We start from the raw sequence: 17,400 nt of genomic DNA, 5'->3' as shown, positions 1-17,400 counted from the left end.
AGATAATTGAATAAATCAGGGTTTAGGAGAGAGAAGCTAAAATAAGAGGAATATAATGAATACTTTTAGACCCAAACACTGTACAAAAATACTTGAATTTGAAAAAAAAAACCCAAAAAAACCCAACCCTACTAAATGTTTATCTCATTTTTATATTCCAAAAACCTTAAGTTTTGAACTAAGATCCTAAAATCCAAACTGCATCTGAAACTCTGTCCATGAAACTTAAACCCAATTCTGGTTCCCTTGCTAAATCAATGAGCTCTGAAAACAAGTAACAGGTTGTCCAAGCTGGGACCACTAGATTCATTCATGCTGCTCCTTTATTTGCTTTGCAGAGAACATAAGACATAAAAAGGAAGGGTTATAAAAAAGGAACCTTAACTTAGCAGGAAGGGTTCCAGCAGAAATCTATGATCCCTGGCATTTGCCATTCTCTGAAGAAAATAGTTCTGTTGGAGATTGACTCTACTTCCAAAGGGTTTGTTCAAGAAGCCACAGACTGGCCTTAGCACTAGGAGCTCAGCTTACCCACCAATAGATTACTTTAGTTTATACTCAATATAAAGTAGACTTGAATTAAATCCAAAGGGGAATAGAAAGATGGAGCTATAGGGAAGAACAGCTACATTTACTAATCTTATCAGCGACTAAGGGGTTGGCAGCTCAGCAAAAGAGAGGAACCAAGCCATGGGTTATTGACATTTATATGTCCTCTATTTGACAACATCTGGGCCTGCACGAGTGCCTTCCAACCTCAACAGTTAAATATTCTTGAATAAAAACAATGAGGAGTCCTTGTGGCACCTCAGAGACTAATGCATTTATTTGGGCATAAGCTTTTGTGGGCTAAAACCCACTTCATCAGATGCATGGAAAATACAGTAGGTAGCTTAAATAAACAGCACATGAAAAGATAGGAGTTGCCTTACCAAATTGAGGGTCAGTTCAAGGCCAATTTAATTAGAATGGATTTCCAACAGTTGAGAAGAAGGGGTATGAACAGAGGGGAAATTACTTTTTGTAGTGACTCAGCCACTCCCAGTCTTTATTCAGGTCTAATTTGATGGTGTCATGGTTCTATCCTGTCAGCTGCCCACAAGAACTTGAACTAAATCAGAAGTAGGGAACTTCAGAGACAATTCATGCAGGGGAAGGGAACTTTAGTATTGACAGTAGGCTGGAGAGTGGTAGAGATCAGTTACAAAAGAAGGATCCTTCAAAGTAATCAGCTTTAGGAAGAGTTCAAACATATATTTTTAGCCCCTATAGTACTTTCCCATGTTTTCCCCTAAATTCCTGGCTGTGGTTCTATTTAGAGCAGCATGTTCTAAACAGTTATTTTAAATATATAATGAAGCTGCAACAAAAGCATATATCATCGTGGGGAGATAAGATAATAATAACTAAAATTCTAACCTCTCTCTTAGATAACCCAGTCATCCTTCATATCTACAGCTGAAAACATTGAATGGAGAACTCCAGGGACATGATTTCCAATTTCCAAAACAGATACAAAATTCTTTACACTTTAAGAAGCCTGATTGTTCCCGCCCCTTGTGCATAGGGGTGTGAAAGATACAAAGAGCACCCTTCTTTGTGTTAACTTCCCCCATGCAAGGAATTTGCACAGTTGCAGGGACTGCACCTAGGTGGCACCTCATAGAGCATGAGCAAACCCAATATAGAGAAGAAGAGGCGAGACCATCTTCACGAAAGCAGTATATTGTGTATACTTCCATGGCCTTCAATGCAATCCTGTTCCTCAGACACACAATTTGTCTCAATTAATGTTGCATATGCCAACCATATTGTCAGCTTTCTCTGGTTCTCCTCATCAATATCTCCTGAATATATCTGAGTTTGGACCATGTTGCAGAGCAGCTGGAACTGAAGGTCATTATTGTTCCGTGAGTCTCGCCTCAATCAATTTAATTAGCTTGTTAATCATAATTATTGTGTAGGCTTATATATAAATTTGACCACCAACTTATTGTTGATCATTATATGAATTCTGGTAGAATATGGAGAGAGAGAGAGACACACACACACAGAGTTGACAGTCTTGAAGATCCCATTGAAGTTGGGGCAAAGATCTGAATATAAAATGTTGATATCTGAAAAAGGAACGAGCAGGAAGATTTTGTTTTGCAATGAAAAAGAACACTGGTCTCACGTGAGTTTCGCAAACTGAGAGGGTGCAGGATTAGAGCAGGATGTACTACTTTGTATATCTTTTTGGAAAAAGTGCATATCCGGCTTTTACATGGGGTTTATGTTGGTGCAGTTTCCCGATATTTCCTTTGAGCACTGTATGTGGGGTTTGCATAAGTGTAATTACACTGGTATAAGTATTTCTAATGCAAACAGGGCCAAATGGCTAAAGATGACTTCTGTGTACAGTAAACTGCTTTAAAATACAAATTAACTGCATAGTGCATTTAGACTTAGGCAGTACTTTTCCAAAATGACAGTCATAGTGATATTTCTCAGTACTTTTCTAGAAAATAGTCAAGACTCTAGTAAAGTCAAATCTCTCTCTTCTTTCTTTCTTGTGCTTCCTGTACTTCTGAGCAGTTGAATCTAAGAGAATAAATGCTTCAAACTGTCTGTTTTCTCAAACAAAAGGGGAAAACAAAGGAAGCTAATGAAGCAGTTTGCTGCCAGCTGTAGAATGTTATTTAATGAAAAAGTTTTTTGAGCATGGCCAATCTGGAGTGTGGTGTTGGAGGGGGGCGGTTAGATGGAAGGTTGAGAAATGTGTTTAAATTGCAAGGGACTTCTTTTGTTTTTGTTTTAGCCTTTTGCAGCAGCGTATTGTAATCAAACATGCCAAACCTGCGAACAAACCACAGAAATTGGGCTTATTTTTGCCTTAATTGGCTTCTGAGTTGCTTGTTGGCTAGTTTTTGGCTTGTAGCTTGTTGCTGGTTTTGTTGTTTTTTTTTGATTGGCTCCCGGCAAGCAGGGGTAAAGGGGGCAGAGAGTCAGGGGTTCACAGCAGGCCCACCACAGTCCCAGTCTGCATGCCAGGGGGATCTAGTCACATAGAGTGTTGGGGTTCTTACGGATTGGCTTGTTTTGGCCTTGTTTTGAAATGGGATCAGCTTGATTTTTGGCTTATTGTGAAATTCCGGGTGCTGATTTACTGACTGAAAGTTGACAACTGTGATTGCTCATAAATACATTCACATTTCTTCAAGTGATTATACTAGTAAAGACTCCTTCAATAATCACCTACACTTAGGCAAAACTGCCAGCAAGGGGTTTCTTAAATGGATCCGGCAGCGAAACGGAAGGCCCAAGTTTAAGAATATACACAATTGTCTACTTCCATGTTTTTCCTTCTATAGCTTAAACTAAGTTTTATGTTACTCTAAAACTTAGTCATTATGTTTCCCATACAGCTGAATAGGATGACCAGACAGCAAATGTGACAAATCGGGATGGGGTGGGGGGTAATAGGAGCCTATATAAGAAAAAGACCCCAAAATTGGGACTGTCCCTATAAAATCGGGACATCTGGTCACCCTACGGCTGAAAGACTATATCCCTGAAAATGACACAGCTCAGGTGAAAGGGGTCTGAAATCTATGCCCTTTATGAATGAGAATCTTGTGTAGGCTCTTTTCACCCTTTCTTCATTACCTCTTCTTCTTAATGGTTGAAGATTGTTTGACTTGTGCTGGAATTTTTTTTGAAAATATGAAAAAGTTAAAAAATGTTATTTTAAAAGGCGGGCATTTTTCAGAAGAAAATAAGTTGAATTACAAAAATGTAACCAGCTCTAACTGGAAATAAACTGTTCCTGTTACTTTCTCCATAAATGTGGGTGGTCTGAGGGTGAAATAGATTGCCATGTCTGTGATATTTTGCTGCAGAAGTCACAGGTCAAACATGACAGATTTCTGAAAGTATAGCAACAAAAGGAAAATTACTAAGGCTTTAATGGAAATTGATCTAGGCAGCGGACAGTGCAACATCATTTTGTCATTTAATTTTAAAGTCTGTCTAAAGGTATTTTTAACGGAAAATGGTGACATGGATTTAAATTGGCAATTCTGTATGTAACAACATGGTTGTTGGACTAGGAAAAAAAGATCTTTTAAGGATAGGCTATTTCTTTGAAAGTAGCATGCAAATAAAGGCAACTAACATGTTTAAACCTACTTTGAAATGAAATTAATTATTAGGATTATCTTTGTCAATCCAGTGTCAGTGAAACCAATGATTCCAAAGGTTTTTAATGCAATTTTTAATGGCATCCTACATTTTGATGATCGTCTAATGGCATTTATCTCCCTATGTTTTCTCCACAGATACCACAACGTATTCCACTGAGCGATCTGAGCACTTTAAGCCATGCAAAGACAAGGATCTTGCATACTGTCTCAATGATGGGGAATGCTTTGTGATTGAAACCTTAACTGGATCACACAAACACTGCCGGTAAGTCACTGCACCAAATGTTTTGGCAAAAAAACTTGCAAAAATATTTGGTAATATCTAAGGATACAACATTCACAAAATAAATATATATTGACCTAGAAATCACATGTACGTATACAAATTAGTGGAAAGTACAGATGATTGGGTCTGTCTTGCTTAATTTTTTCTAATATGTAGTGTTATTTTTGTAGGAATAAATTAGGGAAAGAAGAAGCAATGCTTTGACTGGCTGCATTGATGTGAATGATTCTTAATATCCTAGTGTTTTCCAAAATGACAGTCCAGTCTAGATACAGAAATGTAATTCTATTCATACAATTTTAAGCAATTACCTTAACTTGATGTTTTAAATTATCAGTTTCCATGTATTTGCATACTCAGATCAGCATTTTGACAACAGTGCTCAACTAGGGAAAAAGAAGCTCTGTTCATGGATCTAAAGGATTATCAGCTGTTATATCTAACTGTGCACTACAGAAAAGAGTTGAGGAGCTGTCATGAAGCTTATGTGCATTTTGACTCCTTTATTCTTACTTGTCTGTTACCTATCAGGTGCTATATAGAAATTATGTAATTTTTGAAGTAGGAAGCGATTTTATAGATTGCTTAAAAAGTGATCCATATTATCAGAGATTCTGGCCAATATAAGTGGGGCAGGGGAAAGAGCAGGAATCCTTTGTTAACTTTGACCTCAAAATGAAAACAAATGAGAAAATAATGCAAACTGTTGTGATTTTGTTTTTGTTTTTAAATATCCTAATATTTTAAAAATAGTATCTGTCTGAAACAGGATCAGATAAATAGAACATTCAAATCCTCCTTTTTGGACACTTTAATTGGCATACAGTACAGGCATATAAAATGGATATTTACAAGCATAAATGCCAAACTGATACATCCATATATGACAGAAAGCTGTGGTAAAATTTTCAAAAGCACCCACATAACTTGGAGACTAAGGCTCAGGTGTTTAAAGGTATTTAGGCATTCCTGCACTTAGCATTGCAAACCTAACTGATTTAGGAGCCTAAGTATAACTTAGACACTTAAGACCTGAAGTCTCATTGACTTTCAATGAGATTTAAGTTTGTAAGATCCTAAATTATCTAGGTGCTTTTGAAAATTTCACCCCTCTTCTTGGAGTGCCCATGTTTAAAAGTTGGGCTGTTAAAGGTTAATGCACCAATCAAATATCAGAAAAATATTCCTAAAGCTTTTTATGTTTAGTGTTGCGCTGGTAATTTGTTTTTCCTTTCAATTTGTATATGCATCAGTGATCATTCATCTCTCTCCATTATTTACTCTTCTCGTATGACACACTTATTAAATTAATTATTCTGAATCATGAAGCATGGAAAATGATGACATCTCCTCACCAAACCATCATAAAATTTTATAACTATTTTAAAAAAATGTTTCATTAAGCCAAGTAAGTGATTTGTACCCTTAATTTGGAAACTAAAAAAAACTACAGTGCAGGAAATCTGTCAAATATTTGGGTACTTTTCATTTTCTGTAGAAGCAGATTAAACAAAACCAACAGGAAGTAAGGAAATTAATATAGTTCTTGTTAGCCAGTTCATAAGATTCATTTCTGTCAGCAGATATTTGGCACAGTCTATTTTTGTAATTGTATATTGGTTATATTGATTAAATACCATCAGGAATAAATATTGACAATGAACTGCTATTTTCTTTGTTCCACTTTCAAGGTCTTTCACTTTGCTTGTCCTCCCCAAGTTCCTGCTTATTCACTGTGGCCATAATGTCACTTAAATGGTGGTTCTCTCAGAATAATGATATGGCATGGGTACTGCAGCTTTCCTGATACTGATACACCTTTACGGAAAACCACTATTTCATGTTGTTGTTTCTCACATGAATAAGAATCACTGGCTGGTCCATTCAGGCTTCTGGCCATGACATATGAGAGGCAGAATATTGAGTTATCCATCATTCTGTGGGTGGGATGTCTTCACCTTCCTTCCTCTCCTGCATTGCTTTTCCCACAGAAAAATGGTGCATGTCACACAGTTTATAAGACTCAAGGGAAATGCTGTAACAGGACTCTGTAGAAATTACTCTAAAACAGTGGTCCCCAACGTGGTGCCCATGGGTGCCAGGGTACCTGACGGGGCATTTATGTGTGCCCGCCTACTGCCCAGCAGAGGAAAGAAGCAACGACCCTGTGCGTGCCGGGGACAGAGAACTCTGGGGCTGCAGGCTGCGGGTGCCGGTGTTCTTGGTCCCTGGCAGGTGCGGGACTCGCCTAGTGTCCAGCAGAGGAGAGAATTCGGGGCCCCGCGCCTGCTGGGGACAGTGTACTCCAGGGCTGCATGCACCAATGTTCTCTTTCCTCGTGGCTTTTCTCTGGCTTCTCTCTTGATTCATATATTATATAATATTAAATATGCTTTTTTTGTATTATTTAATGTACAAATACAATATAAGTCTTGAAAAATTGTTGGTGCCCACCACACTCTTCTGAAAACATGAATGTACTACTGGTCACAAAAAGGTTGGGGACCACTGCTCTAAAACATACAAAATGTAATAAAGAACAAGGTCTTTTATACATGCTTGGATCTTCTAAAAAATTCTATAGCATTATAGAATTCTTCATAGTAATCTATAAAAGGTAGTTCAAAAAAACCTGTAGAAAGTTTAGCATGTTCTTTTAAATTCTGTAGTTTTCCATAAGGTTACCAGGTATGCAAAGTATATAAGGAGGCACATCTGTCACTGAATCTCTGTTAAAATACCAACAACTTTGCCAATGACTTTGCCCTGAATAAACTGTGACTAACATAACATCAGATATTGACTCCCTATTTGGATGAAGCAATAATTACTTCGTCCTCTAAATTTTGAAGCTAGGATTCAGGTTTCCTGACACGACTACACTCGGGAAAATTTGTACCTTTTTTCCCAGCACCAGTGCCATCAATGGTATTAGCACTAATGTGGATGGGGTATAGGCATTTCTCCCTACTGTGTCACATTAGTCTGCTCTGAGACAATAGTAAACACATAACTTCATTAGGACTTATGCCATTGCTAACATTAGTACATCTGACGGGTGTGGAAAAATAGTTAGCAATTTTTTTTGGTTTATATGAGTATTATGTGACTCCCATTGATCTTAATTATTCTGTTATATCACCATACACCAAGTTATATAATACACTCTCATTAGGGTTTGATTCTGCATCTGATCCATGAGTAGAACTATTTATTTCAGTGGGGGGTTTGGCAAACAGAACATCTGAAGTTTGCAGACCTTGATGTTGACACAATCATTGGACTCGCATTGCTCAGGTCAGAACAATGTTAATTAATTAAATATTTCATCTGATGGTAACTCTTTGTGAGAGTGTATATCAATAGAGGAATGATGTTTCCGTAGAAACAAACTTTAATAGTTCTTTCAGCAATTATTAAAGATTTTGAGCAAGATGCTTGACCCTCCAAGCTCTGCCGTTATGCCACTGGCAGCACGAAAGGAGTTTAAAGCTTTCCTACAAGGGCAGCTGGGAATTCCATCAGCATGGGGGAATCCATGAGCTGAGAAAAGCCATCATAGCTGCCTCTATACTCCCAATCCCCACTGGATTAGGGAGCAAAAGAATGCCTGGCTAGAGAATGCTACACACTGCCAGTCCCTACTGACATAACTTTTCCTTTGAGGTCTGCTGCAAACTGGCAAATTTAAAGCAGCATTTGGGCTGCTCTGATTGTCAGGGGCTGATCTGAACTCCCAGAAATGGGGTAGGAAGGTGGCTGAAAGCCGCTGTTGCTGTGATACACCAGAGGAACTGAACACAGAACTCCATCTGTGTATCTTATACTTAGAGAATGGTCTCAAAAAAACCCTGACCCTCTTTGGCACCGCAAGGTATGGAAGTATTTGGGCTCTTTCCTAGTTATATAATACTATGCTGTATTAGCTCACTCTTCAACTAAAATAGAGAATGGTAGAAAACTGAGCGGTTTCAAAAGCTATGTTTACTTGAAATTCTAACTTGTGCCAATACTTATATAGAAATTTGTATAAGGAAGAAAACCACCAAGTTTCTCTTGGATTCTCACATCCATTCATAAACAAGGATGCATTTTGTGCTTGTTTTGCATTCTATTTTCAAATATGTGTGTTTAATGTTCAGAAATATTAAGGTATGATAGCAGTAGCCTGCCAATGAATAGTGTAGTTTGGCACTAGAAAGAACTTCTCAGATATAGCTATTCCCTGGGCTGAAGTGTGCTTACTGAATAGGGATGCTTTTTCTTAAAACATAAGTCTTAAGTTGTAAATTTAGAGGTAGCACAAACTTATAACATTGTCTGATTTTTTAATAACTGATTTTTGCAATTGGCTTCATTTGCTGAATCTGTGATAAGGTTATCTGTGTATCCGCCAATACAATAATGGGTCAATTGTTGAGCAATGAACATGCCAATATCTGACTGTATACAAACCAAGTTAAAAGGAGAGTCTGGTGTCTGAAATAACATTTTCTGTGTCTTCCTTTTAAATAAGGTTTTATTTTAGAGAATATTTGTAGCTCTCAAGCCCCTATCTTCTAGGTTAAGTTATTTTTTTCTGCTTTTTCTTTTGCCCACCTCTCAGTAAGGACTGGAAAATGGAAAGGCCCTTATGGTTCCTTTCCATAGAAATAAACTCGAGGAGGAGAGGAACACCTAAAACCCAACAAACAAAAATATTTGACGTTTTATAGAATGGGCCAAGGTTGTTGGCTAGAACTCTTGCGGAAATTAAGGATCCAGGGGGAGAGAATTCTCTCCCATCTCTGTAGATCTCAAAGCATTTTCAAAGAGATGCAGTCCTTGTGCACTGTCTCCTTCCCAACCTCTCTTTTGGCTCACTTTCCAGATTTGCACACTGCCCCTCTTTAAATACAGAAGAAGCTGCAATATTATCTCCAGTACACAGGTATCATGGTAGAGTGGGAGGGTGGGTGAATGTGTAAAAAGATGAACAAAGGCAGTCTCCAAAATCTGCCTGATCCTCAGACATGTGTGCTACCTAGTGACTGCTCCTCATCTTGATTATACAGTAGTCATTACCAAGCACCAACATTTGGACAATGTTTTTCTGTGGAGAATAAAGAGGCTGCCTAGATTAGGTGACTGCATTGTATTGAATGTTAATTTCTAGTGTGTTCATTAATATTTCAATTGTATGTTTTAACATTATTTTCATATTGATTCTCTGAAGATTATGTGCATGAGGGGAAGCAGCAGAATTGACAAAGACAGTTGATATGACAACTAGCTTAAATTCAAATATTCTAAATATAGTATAAAGCTAGAACTGGGGCTTCATAATTGTTGCACATTTTATAACATCTGGGAGCCCATGAAGGAACAGCATTCACAAATGGACAGTAATGGAATGCAATTGTAATAGCCATATGGAGCTAAATGGAAGCAAAATAATACAATACAACTAAATTTAATTTTTAAAAAGTCTGTCTTGATCACTATGAAATCCCAGGAGAAGATTTAAAAGCCCCTAGAATAGTGTTTTTTTAAGCCTTATAATGTGCAGATGTGTTATGTTGGACAAACTCTGATCATTTTGGAAATAAACTAGGACCTAGGCTATTGTAAAACTGCAGCTTAGAGAGACTTTTAAAAAAAAGTGGAATAGACTATGTAAAATCCTTACAAAAAAAATGGGTGAGTTATATATGTGAATATACGGACAGAAAAGTACTGCAAAATACAAGGGGGTCAGTTTGGATTACCCGGTAGTCTTTTCTAGCCACTACTAACTTTGATTGTATGAGGATTTTCAAAGCAAATTAACATGAGCGATCAAGTCCTGCTGCATTGTATCTGATGTAGAAATTGTGTGGCATAGGAAGAAGCATGGTCATTTTTCTCTTTACACTGACTTTGAGAATTATTTGGTTTTGAACAAGATGGGCTCACCCCCCTCCCATTCAATTTAGATTGTGAGTTTCAGGTTCCATCTCATCGCAAATCTCCATCTAAGCTGGAAATCGCACCTGTTTTGATGTAAAACAATAATTAGCATGTGTTAACTCACAAGTGAACCCAGAGTTGCCCAACGGTTCACCAGAAAGGTTTGAAACCTGAAGGTGATAGTCTTAAATTCCAGCTTGAAACACAACTCAGAACTAGGTGAGTGTTGTTTCATTGTGATTTTTTTTCACTGCTGCAATTGTGATCCAGCTTTATTCTCTCCTATTGATGAGTTAGCAGAAAAAAATCCAAAGGACAATGGTTTAAACATGTACTGAGCATGATATGTGGTAAGTGTACTTCAGTATGAACTGAAAAACTAGAAGGATAAAGAGAAATCTGTGTAAAAAAACTGTTTCTCAGTTTCTGTTAAACAACTTGTCATCTGATCGAGGATTTTAGTGTCAGATGTAATGGTCTTAATGGTCTTTTACAATATCTGCTACCCTCTTCTGTATGACTCCCCTTGTATATTATACACCATAAAATGATACTAGATTTTTCCAACATATAAGTGAAATCTGAAATATATTATTGAATAGCATTGAGTAAACAAATATTTTATTGATGTCACAATATTGCAAGATTAGTTTCATTCAAGCAAAATACATTATATTAAGTTGACAACCTTAAGTAAAACTACAAGGATTTAGAAAAGAAAGCAAGCTATGCCATGAAAACCATTGGTTTGTGAATATATCTGTAGCACATTGCTTAAATGTAAGTAGTTGCAAACATCATCAGCTTGAATGTTTCAGTGTTTATGTTAGAAAAACTCACATGGACTTGAAAAATCATATTAACTTTATCCAGACTATTGTTATGCCACTTGTAATATGGATATTATATCACATCACTATGGCCCCCATTCTGCAAAGCTCTTAAACATGTGTTTAACTTTCAAAATTAAAATTAAAATTGACTTCAGTGGGCTTATTTGCTTAAAGATAATCATGCCCTTAAATGCTTTGCAGAACTGGGGTCTAAGAACCAGATTCTGTCCAGAACTTCATATGTGTATACAACTCAAACAGAAATCATGAGAGCTCTGTGCGCCTATCCAAGGGCAGAATTGTTTCTGAAATGGCATCACCAAGAGTGTTAGTAAAACAAAACAAACAAAACCTGATAAAAGGCATGTAAACAGATTATGTTCATAACCCCACAATTTGCCAATGTTTTTTGTTTTTGAAGTTCGTGTAATTCTGTGAGTTTGTTTGTTGACAGATGTTTTATTTAGAGTCGGGCTTGAACCAGAATCTCAAATCCAGAATCCTCACTTCAGCTCTCTTCTCCAGCCTCTTGCCCTTGAATTTTTGATTTGGAGTTAGAAAGCTTTAACTCTACAGATCTATCATAAACATTTTGGTCCATTGTAGATATGAAATGGGAAAGAACCTGATTTCTAGACCTCGTTATGATGGGATTAAAGAGGGTGGAAATCTCCCAATGCTCTCTACCTTGTAAGTTTTCTGTTATTCATGAGGGTGGAAGTAACTTCTGCTCTCATCAAATCTTACAAGATTGTTGCCATTTGGGGCAGAAATTTCACAAGATCAGAATGTGAGATTTGGAGACCATTTGACCAGAACCCTAGGCCTAGTTTAGATTTTGGAACCAAATTCTGTACCTAAATTTGACCTGGATAATAACACTGCCTCCTGCACCCCTTATGTTTTCAATATCTTTTTCTTAATATTCTATTAAAACAAAATAAGCAAAGCCAGCAGATGAACACTTACAAGTAACCTTACCAAATCAACAAATACATGTGGCAGAGAGAAAAAAAAAAGAACAGTAACAAATTTCATTTCAGGCTTAAATATATATATTAAACAGTAAAAATGACTGAAATTATAAAAAAAACCTCTTGACCATCCTTTTTGACACGGTAATACAGACATGCATTTTGCATATATTTAAGCAGCATCATGAATAAAGTGCATTCAATTTATGCTGTTATATTAGCTATCTTAATTTAGCATGTTCTTAATATAGAAACACCTGAGAATTTAGATATATGTGTATAATCTCACTGTTAAGAACATGCTAAAGAGACAATGGGACTTAAGCATATGCTCAAGCAGTTTCCTGAATGATGGCTGTAAACAAGGAGCAAGTGATAATTACTGATACTGATGCTAAAACTTCCTCCTAACTGTCCACTACTTCCTCCTCCACACCCTCTTACTCTGGTGTTTGTTTCACACGTGCACATACCCCTCTCACTATTACATCTTCGGTGAGATGATGGCTCCACTGAAATCCATGGCAAAATACTTATTGATTGCAGTGAGGCCAGAATTTTGTGCAACATTAATATCATTTGAAAGGAAAAACCTGACTTACATCAGTCTGTCAGTATTTTGGGGCAAAACCACAATTTTTCAATTTAGAAAGAGCAACAAACTTGCTGCCTTCTACTGAAAAATATTTCCTTCCCCCTAGGTATTACGCTCAGTATTTATAGTGTCTAGTGCTTTATGTGATGGAGTAATTTGAATTTCCACTGAGCACCTTCAGCAGATCAGATTTTGTTAATGATTTTCCTTTGGACAACATTGTTTACTAAACTGTTTAATTTTCTGAATCCCTTCCTAATTTTGTAAGCGCTGAAGCTTGCACACATGGTTCATCTTATGAATCACCAACGTGAAGGTGCAGTTTTGAAATCAAAGGATTAAAGACACAGCATTATACAAATAAAATGGCTGCCTACATATTTTAATTCCTCATTTGGATAGTTCAATTGATTTAAACAGTGTGCCACACAGACAGGGGAAGTAAAAGTCAAAGTCCATTATTATTGTTTGAAATATTCAAATTAATATTCCCCGAAGCCCTGATGAACATATAGATGAGGGAATAAATACTGTATACACAAAATAATCCAAAATTATTGTTGGGATCCAGACAAGATATAGTGATTATAAATTTGAGATAGTATACATGAATGGAGAGAGACAGTGATATGAGTTACATTTTTTTTAAATGGGCTCCATTTTATTGAAATACACAATAAGAACATGTTTGTATATAATAGTTGCCAAATGAAATCATTATATCCTTAATACCTGAACAGAGTATTTCCCCCAAACACAGGGGACTATCAGCATCCAGGACAATTGTAATCCAATCCAATGAATCCATGGATGGTTTGACTGAAACCTGCAAGGACACCATATGTGACGTTTTGAAGAGGCCTGATCCAATTCCCATTGAAGTCAGTGTGAGCCTTTAGACTGAACTATGATATGGATCAGCATCTGGGTTGTACAATGGGCCACTGCCCTGATGCTTCAGCATGGTCTTACAGGGGAGGGCAGAGGAGACATCCCACAAGCATACCTGCCAACTGAGCAGGTGAGGGAGACTTTCCCTGTGAATGCTAATGATCCCTGGTTCTCCTGGCTGTGGATGTGACTGAGGAGGTAAGAAAACAATACTACTTTAAAATTGGCTCATCCCATGTTGGCAGGGACTATCTGACCTTATCCTCACATCTGCAGGGATTGAAGGAATTTCTTTATCCAACTTTCAGTAATCCAAGTCAGAGCGTTGGTTAAAGCCATCATGTCTGAGTGACACATGCCCACTGATAGAGATGCATCAAGCCCATGCTCTAGAACATATCAACTTTCTTTCTGAAATGCTGGCTAGATCCAGTTTGTTTATGAAAGAAACTGACTGCCTTGCAACTGCAATTCTTCTCTCAAACTTAAAGGAAAACACAATTACAAACCTACAAAAAGAAAGAAGAAACTACCATTCAGTAGATGCTGTCTGTAACATGAATGGAGAATTAAGGGGTGGAGACTAGGAATTACCAAGATACAAACAAATGCTAAAAAAAGGGCTCCCAAAGATCATCTTTCCCTTACAGAGATTATCATAATAATCTAAAAGAGCCCCATTCACGCATACACTCCAAAGCCTATAATTAATAGACAAAGCACCCAGTATAGACTCCTTTATGTACAAAAAACCCTCATTTCTAGAAACGAAAACCTGAAGAAAGCACAGCTCCATATACCAAATACACGTACTAAGCACACACTTTACTTAACAAGAAACAAATCACACTGCAAGGATGTTCAACTGAACATGTCCAAATGATCAATCAGTAACACATGGAGAAAAAAAATCACTTTTGTATGAGCTTAGAATGCGTCTGACTTTTAAAAAAATGTTTATTCCCCTCTATCTCCCTTAGGCAATGAAGGACTTTGCAATGTGCGTCAGTCAAATTTTTTGAAATCTCTCATTTAAATTCTCCTCTTCACCAGCATTATAACCACATTCAAACTGGTAGCAATGCCAAATCCAGTCACTTTCCTACAGACAATGTCACAGAAGCTTTAGAGGTAAAAGGTAAAAGGAGGATGAAATCTCTCTTGCCAATCAAACTGATTAATTTAAAAAAAAAAAACAACCAATACCAACTACATAGAAAAACCAAAAGAAAATGCATCTGAGTCAGCCATATACTGAAATTAATTTGGAAGTGAAAATAAACAACATTTTTATGCTCAGTTTAAAAATGAAGAAAATGAGGCACACATGGTGCAGTGACTTCCTGCTGTCACACAGAGACAGTCACAGCTTTGGTCTTCCCCAGTCCAATGACCTAACCACTCATCTGTTTCCGTGTGTGTGTGTGTGTATATCATATATATTCACTGTACATCAGGCAGTGAATAATTTCATATATAAAGATGCTATATAGTGAAAATAAAAAAGTCAGTTTATCAGCTGATATAAGGTGACATTGCTCAATTTTAATCAATGATTGTGGATTATTGAACATTGTTTTATCCGGTTCTTATATATCTGTGGTAGATGAGTGCCTGGTTGTTATTGCAGGTCATAACAAATTCGTCACAAGCTCGTGTAGTCTTGAGCAAGCATTGTGGAAACCTGTGACTTTAAGAAACTTGGTAGAAGTACCCACCAAAAACATCTAGTTAAAGTTCAGGAGGAATGGTCACAGAACAATTGCTGAAAAGGTCTTTGTTGTTTCAACATCTTGGCCTATATCTCTGCCTTAGCTTGCCCCTCTGTCTGATAGCAAACAGGGACTTTACAAGTATACTGCATTTTTAAAAAGCTAATGTCCAAAGTTTTGCATCGTAAGACTTCCCTATTAGTCACGTGAGATGGCTATGTAAGGTTCATCATGTAGTTACTAAATGGAATTATTATAATGAACCACAGTGTTGGTCCGGTATTGTTAGTTGCACTATTAAAACGTAAATCAGATACAACACTAGATACAGAAGATAGCAAGTGATATCTGTGAAATTATTCTCAGAAGACCAGCCTATTTGATGTGACAGAGAAAAGATACATAGGTACTTTAGCTTGAATTCCTATACTCACTTCCAATAATAATTATTGCACCTTCTTTATGGCCTGGAGTATAATGGCAGTCAGATGGTTATCTTCAGTTGACAGTTTGGAAAGACATATGCGAATGTTTTCAAGCTTGTTGAGAAAAGATATGTTTGTTTGTGTGTCGGTGTGGTTGTTTTTACAAACTGCATTCCGTTTAGACCCCCCAACCCCTGGGTTATAAGATGTTGACCCAACAGTATGAACGTTTCTAGATTTTGAAGCAAACACCTCTGAGACCCTTCAAAACCTTACTAAGGCAAGGGAATAGACATTGATCCTAATCAGAATGGATGGGAGTGTCTCAAAGCTCTCATTTTTGCTGTTTCAAGTTTTGTCTTACCTTGTAGTTCAGACTTGTGATGTCACTTGGGTGAACTACTGTTGTGAGAAACTACGGGGTCTCTGGGAATTGTAAGATATTTATGTGGAGTCAATATTTAAATGGATTTCAGCAAAGAAGACAAAAATATGTTGCCTTTCTGCCTCCTTCCCCCCTCCCCCACCAAACAAATAATAATCCCTGGTGATAGTCTGTGTTTTGAAAACTCTGGCAGATTCATTTCACAGTAGTCAATTTCCATACATTTAATTTAAATATATTATAATAATCTGTTCCTTACTGCAGAAACTCTTCCTTTATTTCCCCCCTGAATGTATTGTTCAGTATCATCTAGGACAGAGTCATGTTAAAATGCATCTTTTGTGAGCTCTGCTTTTATAAAAACAATGGGACATAGGTAGAAGGATTACTTTAAATATCTAAACATTTGCGTCTTTCCTCATTATGAAATGTTAGTTCTTCTTGAAATCATATTCTTAACTTTAATTTAAAAACAACTGAGAAAAATCTAAAGTTCAGGTTTAAATGTGCACTTTCAATATAAAGGAAAAGTTTGACAAATCTAAAATGTAATATTTCAAAATTAAATCTTTTGGGAATAAATTAAACAGAAACTTCACTGGGTTAGGAATTGATTGGTTACAGAATAATGCTTACTTCCATGAATCCTTCCCAGTGGAATCTTACTCTCTGCTGGAGGTAAAGGACACATTTCCAGTTTCAGACAAGCTTTACACTTTTGTAATTTATTGCATTATATGGGTTTTAGATTAAAGAGCGATCAGAATCAGGCTCAGTTTTCTAGATTAGAGATAAAGCTGAGATCCTGGCCATTTTTAGTTGCTAAACCTCCCTTGGCCTTTCTTGCAAGGATAGGTTTGTTACCAGTTGTGTCCCAGCCTGATTTCAATAGGAGTATTACAGCTGAATGAAAATCAGAATTTCCATCTCCTGGGAAATTCTCATATTTCAACATTTTGTTTTCATCCCAATTTTGGACAAAAAGTGAAATGACAATATTTTTTCAATGAAAGTAAAATTCAGAGTAATTACAGTTTGAAAATGGCGATTATTTTTAATTGAAAGAAAAGGTTTTGTGATTCCTGAATCAAAATATTTCTTTCCAAGTCAGTTCAACATTTAATTTGCTTGTAAGATACTGTGATTCCTCATGGGGATTGTACTTTAGCTGTCTTATGCTCTTGTAA

At 36.8% G+C, this 17,400-nt stretch overlaps 1 protein-coding gene across 2 annotated transcripts in view; it reads left to right on the top strand.

Moving 5' to 3' along the window:
• The window catches only part of NRG3 (neuregulin 3), a 935,584-nt gene that overhangs the window by 390,956 nt on the left and 527,228 nt on the right, over positions 1-17,400 (top strand). For both annotated transcript variants that reach the window (XM_030570053.1, XM_030570052.1), the window contains exon 2: positions 4,320-4,449. In XM_030570053.1, coding sequence (XP_030425913.1) covers positions 4,320-4,449 — 130 coding nt within the window. The remainder of the gene's footprint in view (positions 1-4,319; positions 4,450-17,400) is intronic.

Source organism: Gopherus evgoodei, chromosome 7, assembly GCF_007399415.2.
Source record: "Gopherus evgoodei ecotype Sinaloan lineage chromosome 7, rGopEvg1_v1.p, whole genome shotgun sequence".
NCBI classification, from domain to species: domain Eukaryota; kingdom Metazoa; phylum Chordata; order Testudines; family Testudinidae; genus Gopherus; species Gopherus evgoodei.
The sequence above is the reverse complement of the archived record's forward strand: the minus strand, read 5'-3'. Positions and strand labels throughout refer to the sequence as shown.